Source organism: Oryx dammah, unplaced genomic scaffold (genome assembly GCF_014754425.2).
Source record: "Oryx dammah isolate SB20612 unplaced genomic scaffold, SCBI_Odam_1.1 HiC_scaffold_4, whole genome shotgun sequence".
Lineage (NCBI taxonomy): Eukaryota > Metazoa > Chordata > Mammalia > Artiodactyla > Bovidae > Oryx > Oryx dammah.
Genome location: NW_024070188.1, coordinates 49,852,482 through 49,866,041, shown reverse-complemented (window position 1 = coordinate 49,866,041; position 13,560 = coordinate 49,852,482). Strand labels below are relative to the sequence as shown.

General features: G+C 40.2%; 1 protein-coding gene across 2 annotated transcripts in view; it reads right to left on the bottom strand.

The window, feature by feature from the left end:
* The window catches only part of RARS2 (arginyl-tRNA synthetase 2, mitochondrial), a 72,788-nt gene that overhangs the window by 722 nt on the left and 58,506 nt on the right, over positions 1–13,560 (bottom strand). For both annotated transcript variants that reach the window (XM_040238826.1, XM_040238827.1), the window contains 9 exons: positions 13,442–13,537; positions 7,222–7,282; positions 5,476–5,552; positions 4,734–4,858; positions 3,852–3,919; positions 3,656–3,765; positions 3,106–3,201; positions 2,083–2,157; positions 430–493 (listed from right to left, as the gene is read on the bottom strand). In XM_040238826.1, the coding sequence (XP_040094760.1) occupies positions 430–493; positions 2,083–2,157; positions 3,106–3,201; positions 3,656–3,765; positions 3,852–3,919; positions 4,734–4,858; positions 5,476–5,552; positions 7,222–7,282; positions 13,442–13,537 (772 nt within the window). The remainder of the gene's footprint in view (positions 1–429; positions 494–2,082; positions 2,158–3,105; positions 3,202–3,655; positions 3,766–3,851; positions 3,920–4,733; positions 4,859–5,475; positions 5,553–7,221; positions 7,283–13,441; positions 13,538–13,560) is intronic.

Below are 13,560 nucleotides of genomic sequence, written 5' to 3'. Positions count from 1 at the left end.
CAGTAACAGGCTAACTATAACTGAATAAGTAAAATTGCTTTTAGAAGTAATTCTAACATTCTTCTAAATTAAAGTAGGAACAATATCTCCAAGTGCCTGAGGGTTGGGTGTGAGCAAAGAAAGACAAATTCCTAGAATTTGTTTTAGGAAGACTGGTACTCAAGGGTGCTGGGATGGGGGTGACAGAAACACCGTAAAGTACAGCTTCAGATGAGGGGAACTCATCACTCCATCACCTGATGCAGGAAAACGTCTTGTCGTATGTTGGAAAGAAATGTTGACTGTTACAGCCTAATTCCAATTATTGCCTGAGTATATAAGTACACTGCTGTAGTCTGACAACAGGATGCTATTTTAGGAACATTTACAAGACTGAGTCAATAGTAACAATCTGCCAGAGATGACAGTGAGAAACTGGATACGACATACCCCGGCCACCTCAGGAGGACTGTTTCTGATGTGTAGTGTTCTGTGTGCCACCGCAGCGAGGTGACTGAAACAGCAAGAGAGAAATCAGGATCAGAACCAGCAGGAGTTTCCTGTGTGACATATAAGCTTGACATCTAATCGCGCTCCCTCAATTTGGACAAGTCAAAGCCCAGAGCCACTGAAGGGTATTTCCAAAGCTGAACGGATGAGACTGAATTCACTGCTTGTCGCTAACTGGCAAAGTGAAGCACACAAAACCCCGGTCTTAGACTTTTGGTCCTGGTTCTACTACTGGGGCTTCCCTGGTGGCTCAGCCGGTAAAGAATCCGCAATGCAGGATGCCCAGGTAAGATCCCTGGAGCGGGAAGACCCCCTGGAGGAGGGCATGGCAACCCACTCCAGTATTCTTGCCTGGAGAATCCCACGGACAGAGGAGCCTGGTGGGCTACAGTCCATGGGGTCACAAAGAGTCAGACATGACTGAGCAACTAACACTAACACTACTATTAATAATACTGGCTGGTATGATTACAAGTTTGTTGTTCTTCAAGGTTACGATTTCACTGTTTTATAAGTACAGGGGATTATTTTCTAATAATTAGCTTTCCTTTATTTAGGCATCCCTCAGGATGAGATGTAACACTGCCTGGCCTGTCTCCTCTGTATTGTGAGGTGGTGGCGTAAGACTAGTAATCAACCTATCTGCACACACTGGCCACTCTTAAAGTATTTTTTCTGTTTAGGTTACGGCAGCAAGAAGAATACTGTGCCACAGAAATGATGCTTATGACATTGGTTTCAATGCTTAAGTGACAATAAAGATTTTCTGGCTTCTTCATCTCTATATATCTAAGTGAAAATTAAAAGAAAACAAAAATCTATAAATCTGGTAAAAAGCATGATCAAGAAAAAAGTCCCAGTAAATCTCTGATTTCAATAAATCCTGAGTAAAAGCAAATACTTCCTTTCTTAAATAGCTTTATGAGAAGCTACAACTTTGTTGCTATAAGATGCAACCTCTATTCAGTTTCTAAAACAGCCACTGTGAAACTTCTAAGTGTCACCTGCTTGCTTTCCAATTTATCCTCTACCCTCTATCAGACTGACTTTCCTGTGCCTCTGCTTAAAACTTTCTTTAGGGGCCTCACTGTCCCGAACATAAGCTGGAACGCTTCAGTGCACAACAAAAAGGCTGCGCATTTGTTTCTCATTCTCCCAGAACTGCGTTTGTAGTTCCCTGAATGTGTCACGTTCTTGCCCAGCTCTGGGCTTTTCCCTCCTCTGCCACCTTGTTTCTCCTGGCTCACATCTACTCCCCTCCTCTGAGAAGTCCTCTCTGATCCCTCGAGGCTGGGCTGAGAGCCCTAACCTCACCCCTCATGTCCACTCTGTCCTAACATGCACTCTACTGTGACCATCCATGATGGAGCCATTGGTTCCCGTTCACTGGATGATAGTGACAGGACCTTCAATCACTGAGTGAATGAACATTAACTGCTAACGTGCAAAGATGAAGCAAGAAGTCTTGTAACTTAAAGTGTGTAATTTTTTAGGCTGACAGATTTGTCTATGGGAAACCTTTAGAGAGAAAGGTCCTTTGTCATATCAGGTCTCAAACACTTAATGCCTGAAAACAGCAAGTTTATAAAGTACCTTAGAGTTAGAAGGTAGCTGACAATGTGCCTGGGCTGAAGGTCTTGAGATGACCTATAAAGTACCTCGTCAAACCTAAAAGAAATGAGAGGAGTGGTTGGCAGGGGAAGGGTGGGCAGGTATTACACTCAGCTAAGATGCTAAGACAAAGATGGTGAAAGGTTGACTCGATATCATTAACAGTATTAGACATATGAAAAACAACCTTGTCTAAATTTGAAGGTGAAGGCATATTTTTCTTTCTTACAAATTCCTCCATGGCAAGTACTTTCTAAATTATCTTGAAATCCTGTAGGCCTAGCCTAAAGCAAGGACTTAAGTCATATCTGTTAAATGTACACAGTCTCCAGCCATGTTTAGGAACATAATTGAGCAGAGGCTATTCATTGCCAAGAAAACCAGGTTGGCTTATTTTTTCCTCAAAAGTAAGACAAATGTAAGTAAATTAACCCCTCTTCCCAGGAAAGAACCACAGACCACTGTGTGGCAATCAGAGAAAATGCCCTTGTTGCCAAGCATCCACATCCCTTTCAGATATTCCATAGATTAGTCAGTTTCTCCTGACAAGTACGCTTCACTGATAATTCTGGTGAGAGCTCCAAAGTATGGTCTCCCGCCCAGTGTATTTGAGGCTGCACTGAAGCCAAGAGGCAAATGAAAGGCTTATGGTCTCAGGGAAGGTGCCCAAAGGCAGGGATTTTCCTCCACTTATCACAGAGGGTGAGAAGATGATCGTTTCTGAAACCTAAAAGTTTTTGCTTTTACTAGGCTTTATATTCTCATACTTTTATCTAAAGGATGTTAGGCATCTGGGCTAACTTAATGGTGATACTGTTTTTAAAGCCTGAGGATTAGCTGTGAGCATGCCCTCTGTCTGCTCTCAAAGGGTAGGCACTCACTTTTTGGTCACATCTTTGGAGAAGTGCTGTCTACAGTCACTGGCCTGTTCACCTCAGTGGTCAGCAAATGACAACAGTCCCTTCACGGGGCAGAAGCGGACGGGATCTTGTTAGGACACCATACCTGAGAAGATGCTGGAGAATGGAAACAGATTGTGGCTCCTGTAAGCAGGCAGTGTTGAAGTCATTGAGATAACCACATCCAAAAGTCTCTTCCAGACTGTTGTCAAAAGTTTAAACACAACAAAGGATTAAGCAAGTCAGCTGGGGTACGAATAATTGCAAGTAAGGAACATCATCCCAGCATGCATACTCTCACTCTCCTTAATCTAGTCCTAGACTCGGAAGCTAACATCATTTGACTCAATGCCTCAATTTTTCCTAAATCTGTTTCTTCATCTGAAAACGGAGTATATTCCTTGGCGGGATTATTCTGAGTGCTAAATAAGGTAATACACAGAAAAGCATTGTTATATAGGTGTGCAATAAATAAATGTTCAAAACCCCCCTCAAGATCCAAATATAACAGGAGGTCCACTGGACTTCACCTAGCTTTGAATGTTAGATGTTGGAGAAGTGGGGAAAACAGAGCCTTTGGTCTTGGAATCACTCCACCCAGGCCTCACCCTGAGAAGGCCAGAGCCGTGCTGTATTTCCCTGCAGCCCCTTGTCACCTGTGGAGGCGAGCGTGTGTGTACTGCAGGAAGACTCCCGTGTCCCCGCGGCTCTGGAAAACACGATCCCAGCTGAACTGATAGTCAGACAGCAGGAAACCTCTGAAGTCCTAAAACAACAGGAAATCCTCAGTGGGAGGAGTTGTTGCAGCACCAAATCAAAGGCTCTCCCTCCCAGGAAGCAGTTTACACAGACCTGAATGATGAGGGCTGCGAGTCCCACTTGCTCTGCTGTCTCCTGGGGATTCTCCAGCTCTTTGGTCGCTGAAACAGACAAAGGTAGCTACTTTCACCTTGTGTGAAACTGTACAAAACCCAGGACTGAAGTGGAGATGTGTGCTAAGTTGCTTCAGTTGTGCTCAACTCTTTGCGACCCTGTGACTCTAGCCTGCAGGCTCCTCTGTCCATGGGATTCTCCAGGCAAGAATACTGGGGTGGGTGGCCATTCCCTTCTCCAGGAGATCTTCCCAACCCAGGGATCAAACCTCTGTCTCTTATATTGGCAGGCGGTTCTTTCCCACTAATGCCACCTGGGGAAACCTGCCAAAACGTATGTGAACAGCATCAGGAACAAACAGGTGCACAGTGGGTACTTTACTTGCCTAATTTGGGCGGACTTAACTTTGGTAATGATGTTTCCCAAGCCTTCTTTAAAAGGGAAGAGACGTGATTTTTCTTACAAATATCCCATGTAAGACATTAGACTTCTTTACTTCTGTTACTTCTTTTTCCAAAGGTGAAGCTTACACAAAGCCATGGGGACTTGTGACTTGCTTCAATTACGGAATACAGGAACTCTGCATAACCACTCCAGCTGTGGAGTGACGATGCTGGAACTGCCTGGGCAAAGAGGCTCAGGGTGTATCGATTTACATTACTGGACCAAGCCACAGCCAAGTAGCAAACCACAGCCAAGCAGCAAGCACCAAACCCTAGCACCCTGAATTAATGAAGCTATTTTTGACAAGGTTAGTGAAAGTTCCAAGAAGGGTGGTCAGAATAAATCACACTGCACAAGAAGTCCAGCAAAACGTAAGAGTGGACATAAGTTATGCCTGTAACCAAACAATGAATTTACTCTTAATAGAAGACATGTTCTGTAGCATCCTCAATCGAATCTCATTTAGAACATCTTCCAGAAAAGTAACATCTCCTCTCCGAGTTTTCATTCCCTGTACTACGCCAAAGGGCACGTGCTGGCACCTGAAATGGAGCAGCAGGCATTAGTTCACTGAAAACTGAAAAGGAGCTGCTGATCAAAGTATGTAACCAGACACTTAAAGAGAATAGTTTGAACTGTTAACTCCTGTAATCAATAAAAAGTGAAACATGCTGTGATGTGTTGTGTGCCATGGAAGGAGTTAAACACACAACCTCATTTCATAGTCACAGGCTATGATTAGATTGTTAGTTGCCTTTATGAAAAAAAGGAGATGGGAATTAAGCATTCTGAAAATCAAGCCATTGAGAGCAGTTATCTAATAAAACCATTTATTAAATGTTTAGATGATAGAAATTAATTAACCATGTAAAACTAAGTGCAAAGAAAAAGTGTTTTTCCACACTAACAGCTTGAAACAAAAAAGTAAAGTTTGAATGAAAATCGTTAACCCCCTGGTACATTTTTGGACATGGCTGACCTAGCAACAGTTGAATGCTCTTGAGAAGGCAATTTAGAATCACGTGGCGGATTCATGTTGATGTATGGCAAAACCAATACAATATTGTAAAGAACTCAAAAAAAAAAAAAGAATGTTCATCAAATTAAAGAAATTCACTTTGTGTAATAAAAAAAAAAAATAGAATCACGCAGACTGTACCTTTCTGCCCAATCATATCCCATGATCTGCAGCATCTGGAACACTTGCTGAAAATGTTTTTTTTGCCCTTTATCTGTCTTGAGAAAAAAAAGTGTATTTAAATAAAAGAACAGTGATAAGTTAAATCTACAGTGTTGTTGTTTAGCTGCTAAGTTGTGTCCAACTCTTTGCGGCCCCATGAACTGTAGCCTACCATGGTCCTCTGTCCATGGGATTTCCCAGGCAAGAATACTGGAGTAGGTTGCCATTTCCTTCTCCAGTTGATCTTCCAGACCTAAGGGATCAAACCCACGTCTCTGGCACTGGCAGGTGGATTCTTTATGACTGAGTCACCAGGGAAGCCCATTAAATCTACAATACGTTTGGACATAAATCATATTAAAATATTTGAGTTTTGACAGCCTAGAGTCATTATCAGTGGATCAGTTTTAAATAAACATATAAGGAGGATGTCACTGGAACAATGTCTAAGCAGAGTGTTCTACGAGAGCAGGAAGAGCTGCAGCACTCCACTGAGTATTCCACCTAAATTCCTCCTTTCTCAGCTATTGTGACCTTTATCTCCAAGAAGGCCAGAACTAAGCACTAAAAAGACATTTAATAGCAATTTTTCCCCCTTAGGAGAAACGAAGGTTTCACATGGAAAGAAAGGAAGGGAAGAGGAGACTAGAATATTACTCAGCATAAAAGGAACAAACCACTGACATATGCAATAGTTTGGGTGGATCTCAAGGGCATCCATTATACTGAGTGAAAAGAGCCAATCTCAAAAGGTTAACTAGTGTAAATCCATTTATAGAACATTCTCAAAGTGACAAAACTGTATTTATGAAGAACACGGCAGTGGCTGCCAGGGATGAGAGTCAGGGGAAGGCATGATTACTAAGTGGTTGCCATGAAAGAAGTTGTTTTGTGATGGCACAGTTCTGTATCATGAATGTGGTGAAGGTTACCCGAACATACATGTGATAAAATTTCATAACCATATCCCTCCCATACTTCCACAAACCAGGCCCTAACATAAGTGTCTGTAAATATTGCTGAAATTTAATTAGGGTCTCTACCAATGTTAGTTTCCTGATATCGACAAAGTATCATCGTTATATAAGATATTATCTTTGAGGAAGACTGAAGGTAATATGCTGCTGTTGCTGCTAAGTCGGTTCAGTCGTGTCCGACTCTGTGTGACCCCATAGACAGCAGCCCACCAGGCTCCCCCATCCCTGGGATTCTCCAGGCAAGAACACTGGAGTGGGTTGCCATTTCCTTCTCCAATGTATGAATGTGAAGCTGCTCAGTTGTGTCCGACTCTTAGCGACCGCATGAATTGCAGCCCACCAGGCTCCTCCGTCCATGGGATCTTCCAGACAAGAGTACTGGAGTGGGGTGCCATTGCCTTCTCTGGAAGGTAATATGGAAACTGTACTATTCTGAAACTTGTGAGTCCTAAAATATTTAAAGTAAAAAGTTATTTAAAAAAAATGCATTATGACACATACATATTCATTACACATAACCATTCTTTTGTGTAATTTTCTTTTAATATGAAGCAATGTGAACTCTTTCATTTTTAAAGTTTTTTTTAAACATAGTGGTTGCCACCATAAGCACACTTACCACTGAATTCTTTCTATAGTTTGACAAATTATTTTTGCATAGTTTTTCAACAAGAATTTCAGTTTCTATCTTTGCAGTTTTCATGAGGCAGGCATCATAACCTTTTGTTTTTCTACTGTGATTACTTACCACATAGATCATTTTATCAAAATTATACTTTTCCATTCTATCTATAGCAGCTGCAAGATCTCTGAAAAAATGAAAGGCCATAGATTAAGTTACTATGGAGATCTGGGTAATGATTTGGTTCACCTATTTAACAGTAATGAAACTTTTCTAATTAAGAGCTACTGTTACTCCTCAGCCTCAGGTATAGTACCCATGCTTCTATAATCCCAATACCATGCTTAGCTACAAAGCAATTAATAACACAATCAGCTTTGGGAAAAGAATTATGGAAGTGCTGTGAAAAGATCAAAAATAAATAAAAGCTCTGGGACAAATAGTAATAATAACTAAATAGCTCTAGGCAAAGTGTTTCTAGGTAAACGCTTTATGATTTGTTAAGCCTTTACTGGAAAGAATCGCCTTCCTGCCACTTTTCTACAATATGCTTTCCTAAAGAACATATTTAAAGCATAGGTGATACAATACCTGAACAGGTATCTTTTAGCTACTCTTCCAAAGCCTTGGATCACTCATAAGCAATATTTTCTAAAGTATTTGAAAAATACCATAAATTCTTTGACTAAAATTCTACTTTATCTCTGGTTAAGTATCCAGTTTGCACACAGTATGAAATATTAAAAGTAACAAACCCATAAACTATGAATTTTAAGTAAACATTATTTAAATATTGAACTTAAAAATTATTTTAATTACCTTATGGGGAATACAGTCAATAACTAAGTAATACCTTGTATGGTGACATACTGTACCTAGACTTACCATGGTGATCATTTTGAATATATAGAAAAACAAAATCACTTACACTGCTGTGAACTGGGAACTAACAGTGTACTAGGTCAATTATAATTAAAAAACAAAATCACAGAAAAAGAGATCAGATTTGTAGAATTTCAGAGGGAAGGGATGGGGGGTGGAATTGGGTAATGGTAATCAAAAGGTATAAACTCACAGGTAAAAGATAAATCTAAGAACTAGGGATATAATGTACAAAATGATAAATTCACACTGCCATATCTTACATAATGAAGTTGTTAAGAGAGTAAATCCTAACAGTTTTCATCACAAGAAAAAAAATTAAAGATATTTTTGCTTAACACTACACGACGCTGGAATTTTTAAAGTTCCTAGGTCTTTCGAAATGTTGAGTCATCAGTATGTCATTTGTACTCACCTCATGCTCCTGATAAAACAGAGCATGCATCCTGAATGGAGGCAAAAACTGTCTTGTGAGGGGCCAAAAAAAATTCTTACATGTGTATAAAACACATATGTATATAATCCAGACAAATATGTAGTGTTAAAATTTCACGAGGGTGGGCACAAAGAAAAATATGGCTAAAAAAGCTCTTGAGAAGGGTTATAATAAAAGATGGTTGTAAAACACTGATATAGATTATCCCAAAAATGAAGTCACAAATATACACCTCCATTATATTTTTCTATTTGACTCAAGGACAAAAATAAAGAGAAACTTTTTGATCCAATGAAAAAAAGAGATGAATGTAAGACAGGCTGAGTGTGTAGAATCTGAATTTGAAAGCTGAAAGCAATGCCAGGTCATTTAGTTCAGGTCTCTTTTCACCAAGTAGGGAATCATGGCCCAGAGAAGTTAAGTGATTGATGATTATGGTCTCAGAACAAAAATTCAGGTCTCTAGTCTCACCCTGTGCTCTTGTCGGTATGATCCTGTACTTTCATTTGTCTGTTACAACAATTCCTTTAACTCACGTGCACACACATAGTTTTACTCTATAAGAAAACCATCAAAAGGCAGAAACAACTGAAATTAGAGCAAGGTGAAAAATCAAACATTTCTACACCTGGCAAAAAGACAGTTATTCTCCTAAAGAAAAAGTAGAAAGTATAGGTATTAAGGTAAATACACAGAAAAATCTGGACTTAATGATAGCTCTGCAAAAGATATCAGATAAGAATAGTTAGAGTCTCCATTCTGAGTGGATACATTTCTTTCTTTTTTGAGTACAGTGGACTTGCAATATTGTATTAGTTTCAGATGTACAGCATAGGAATTCAGTATTCATGAAGAATACAGTCCAGATCAGTGGAGAAACAACTCCAGAAAGAATGAAGAGATGGAGCCAAAGCAAAAACAACACCCAGTCCTGGATGTGACTGGTGATGGAAGTAAGGTCTGATGCTGTAAACAGCAATTTGTATAGGAACCTGGAATGTTAGGTCCATGAATCAAGGCAAACTGGAAGTGGTCAAACAGGAGATGGCAAGAGTGAATGTCAACATTTCAGGAATCAGTGAACTAAAACTGACTGGAATGGGTGAATTTAACTTAGATGACCATTATATCTACTACTGTGTGCAGGAATCCCTTAGAAGAAGTGGAGTAGCCATCATAGTCAACAAGAGTCCAAAATGCAGTACTTGGATGCAATCTCAAAAATGACAGAATGATCTCGGTTCACTTCCAAGGCAAACCATTCAATATCATGGTAATCCAAGTCTCTGCCCTGACCAGAAACACTGAAGAAGCTGAAGTTGAACGGTTCTATGAAGACCTACAAGACCGTTTAGAACTAACACCTAAAAAAGATATCCTTTTCATTACAGGGGACTGGAATGCAAAAGTAGGAAGTCAAGACACACCTGGAGTAACAGGCAAATTTGGCCTTGGAGTACAGAATGAAGCAGGGCAAAGGCTAACAGAGTTTTACCAAGAGAACGCACTGGTCATAGCAAACACCCTCTACCAACAACAAAAGAGAAGACTACACATGGACATCAGCAGATGGTCAACACCAAAATCAGATTGATTATATTCTTTGCAGCCAAAGATGGAGAAGCTCTACAGAGTCAGCAAAAACAAGACCGGAAGCTGACTGTGGCTCAGATCATGAACTCCTTACTGCCAAATTCAGACGTAAATTGAAGAAAGTAGGGAAAACCACTAGACCATTCAGGTATGCCATAAATCAAATCCCTTACAATTATACAGTGGAAGTGAGAAATAGAATTAAGGGACTAAATCTGATAGAGTGCCTGATGAACTATGGACAAAGGTTTGTGACATTGTACAGGAGATAGGGAGCAAGACCATCCCCAAGAAAAAGAAATGCAAAAAAGCAAAATGGCTGTCTGGGGAGGCCTTACAAATAGCTGTGAAAAGAGAAGCGAAAAGGAAAAATATACCCATTTGAATGCAGAGTTCCAAAGAATAGCAAGGAGAGATAAGAAAGCCTTCCTCAGCGATCGATGCAAAGAAATAGAGGAAAACAACAGAATGGGAAAGACTAGATCTCTTCAAGAAAATCAAATACCAAGGGAACATTTCATGCAAAGATGGGCTTGATAAAGGACAGAAATGGTATGGACCTAACAGAAGCAGAAGATATTAAGAAGAGGTGGCAAGAATACACAGAAGAACTGTACAAAAAAGATCTTCACGACCAAGATAATCATGATGGTGTGATCACTCACCTAGAGCCAGACATCCTGGAATGTGAAGTCAAGTGGGCCTTAGGAAGCATCATTATGAACAAAGCTAGTGGAGGTGATGGAATTCCAGTTGAGCTATTTCAAATCCTCAAAGCTGATGCTGTGAAAGTGCTGCACTCAATATGCCAGCAAATTTGGAAAACTCAGCAGTGGCCACAGGACTGGGAAAGGTCAGTTTTCATTCCAATCCCAAAGAAAGGCAATGCCAAAGAATGCTCAAACTACCGCACAATTGCACTCATCTCACATGCTAGTAAAGTAATGCTCAAAACTCTCCAAGGCAGGCTTCAGCAATATGTGAATTGTGAACTTCCAGATGTTCAAACTGGTTTTAGAAAAGGCAGAGGAACCAGAAATCAAATTGCCAACATCCGTTGGATCGTCAAAAAAGCAAGAGAGTTCCAGAAAAACATCTATTTCTGCTTTATTGACTATGCCAAAGCCTTTGATTGTGTGGATCACATAAACTGTGGAAAATTCTGAAAGAAATGTGAATACCAGACCACCCGACCTAACTCTTGAGAAATTGGTATGCAGGTCAGGAAGCAACAGTTAGAAATGGACATGAACAACAGGCTGGTTCCAAATAGGAAAAGGAGTACGTCAAGACTGTATATTGTCACCCTGCTTATTTAACTGATATGCAGAGTACATCATAAGAAACGCTGGGTTGGATGAAGCACAAGCTGGAATCAAGATTGCTTGGAGAAACAGCAATAACCTCAGATATGCAGATAACACCATGCTTATGGCAGAAAGTAAAGAACAACTAAAGAGCCTCTTGATGAAAGTGAAAGAGGAGAGTGGAAAAAGTTGACTTAAAGCTAAACATTCAGAAAACTAAGATCATGGCATCTGGTCCCATCACTTCATGGGAAATAGATGGGGAAACAATGGAAACAGTGTCAGACTTTATTTTTGGGGGCTCCAAAATCACTGCAGAAGGTGACTACATCCATGAAATTAAAAGACACTTACTCATTGGAAGAAAAGTTATTATCAACCTAGACAGCATATTCAAAAGCAGAGACATTACTTTGCCAAAAAAGGTCCGTCTAATCAAGGCTATGGTTTTTCCAGTAGTCGTGTATGGATGTGAGAGTTGGACTGTGAAGAAAGCTGAGCTCCGAAGAATTGATGCGTTTGAACTGTGGTGTTGGAGAAGACTCTTGAGAGTCCCTTGGACTGCAAGGAAGTCCAACCAGTCCATCCTAAAGGAAATCAGTCCTGAATATTCATTGGAAGGACTGATGTTGAAATTGAAACTCCAACACTTTGGCCACCTGATGCAAAGAGCTGACTGATTTGGTAAGATCCTGATGCTGGGAAAGATTGAGGGTGGGAGGAGAACGGGATGACAGTGGATGAGATGGCTGGATGGCATCACTGACTCAATGGACATGAGTTTGAGTCAACTCCGGGAGTTGGTGATAGACAGGGAGACCTGGCGTGCTGCAGTCCATGGGGTCACAAAGAGTCAGACACAACTGAGCAACTGAACTGAACTGATAGCTTATTACAAGATAACAGATTTAATTCCCTATTGCTTATGAGTAAACACATTTCTTATAACAACTACTCAAAGGTTTATTTAATCTGTCCAGCAATAATTGGCTACTATCAAAAAAAATTTCTACTGTACATCTTTGTATCTAGAAAAAGAAATGTACCTCTCAGATATATAGGTGCCTAAGTCCAATTATATGGAACTGATTAAAGGAAATGCCAAAAAGTAACAGATAATAAGAATTTTCTAAGGGACAGTAAGATATTGGATGGTTGTTTAGAGTTGTCTGGGAAAAAAATGATGGTAGTTAACAACAACAACAAAATATCACGACTTTATGCTAAAGAAGTGGTTTGTCATCTAAGACTAGGATGGGAGACATAGAACCTTCTGCCAGCAGTGCTCGATTCTTGCTGTGTTTTGCTTGTGTGGTTTTCGTATTGTCCTGTCTTCTCCTTCCTATTAGCTTTGTCTCAGAAATAAGGGTGCTTGATAAACCTGTGCTGTACTTAGTTACTCAGTCATATCTATCTGACTCTTTGCGACCCCATGGACTGTAGCCTGCCAGGCTCCTCTGTCTATGGGGATTCTCCAGGATAGAATACTGGAGTGGGTTGGCATGCCCTCCTCCAAGGGATCTTCCCGACCCAGGGATTGAACCCAGGTCTCCTGCATTACAGGCAGATTCTTTACTGTCTGAGCCACCAGGGAAGCCTGATAAATAAAGACTGCTCCTTTCCATAGGGTTTGGTCATGGAGACAGATGACAAAATGTAAGCGACATGGCCTACTTCCCCTGTGGCCTATTTTACCAAAAATCAGAATGAGGACTGGCACTCATGTGCCTGTTAGATGATCTTTACAGAGTAGGATACCACTGAGCCAACATGAGCTCCTTGCAGCATACATATTCTGGCAATGTGCAAATATAAAATATTTATAGTTGGCAACAAGGTACTTCAATTTTATAGTCTGTAGAACAGTGTATTCATCTTTGGAAGTCTTATGATGTTTAATGATAAACAGTTTTCCACTTACTTTTCTGATGATATTAAACCTTTCCAGGAACTATAAATGGCAATAAATATAAACTCAATAAAAATATCTTGAGTGATGAGAAGAGATTTTAAGAAAGTAGGATTTGATAACAGTTTTGAGAATGAAATGATTTGTCTTAGCATTAATCCTAGAACAAAGAACATGAAATCATATGTTCTAATGATGAGCTTCATATAAGACACAAACCTGGTTGCATACAGAGACGTCCCATCACTTCGCATTACAGTACAAATTGAGGAGGGGTCACCATTCCCTGAAAGATCTACTACAGCAGTGCCTTTTCTAGAAAATGCAAAAAGAAAAGG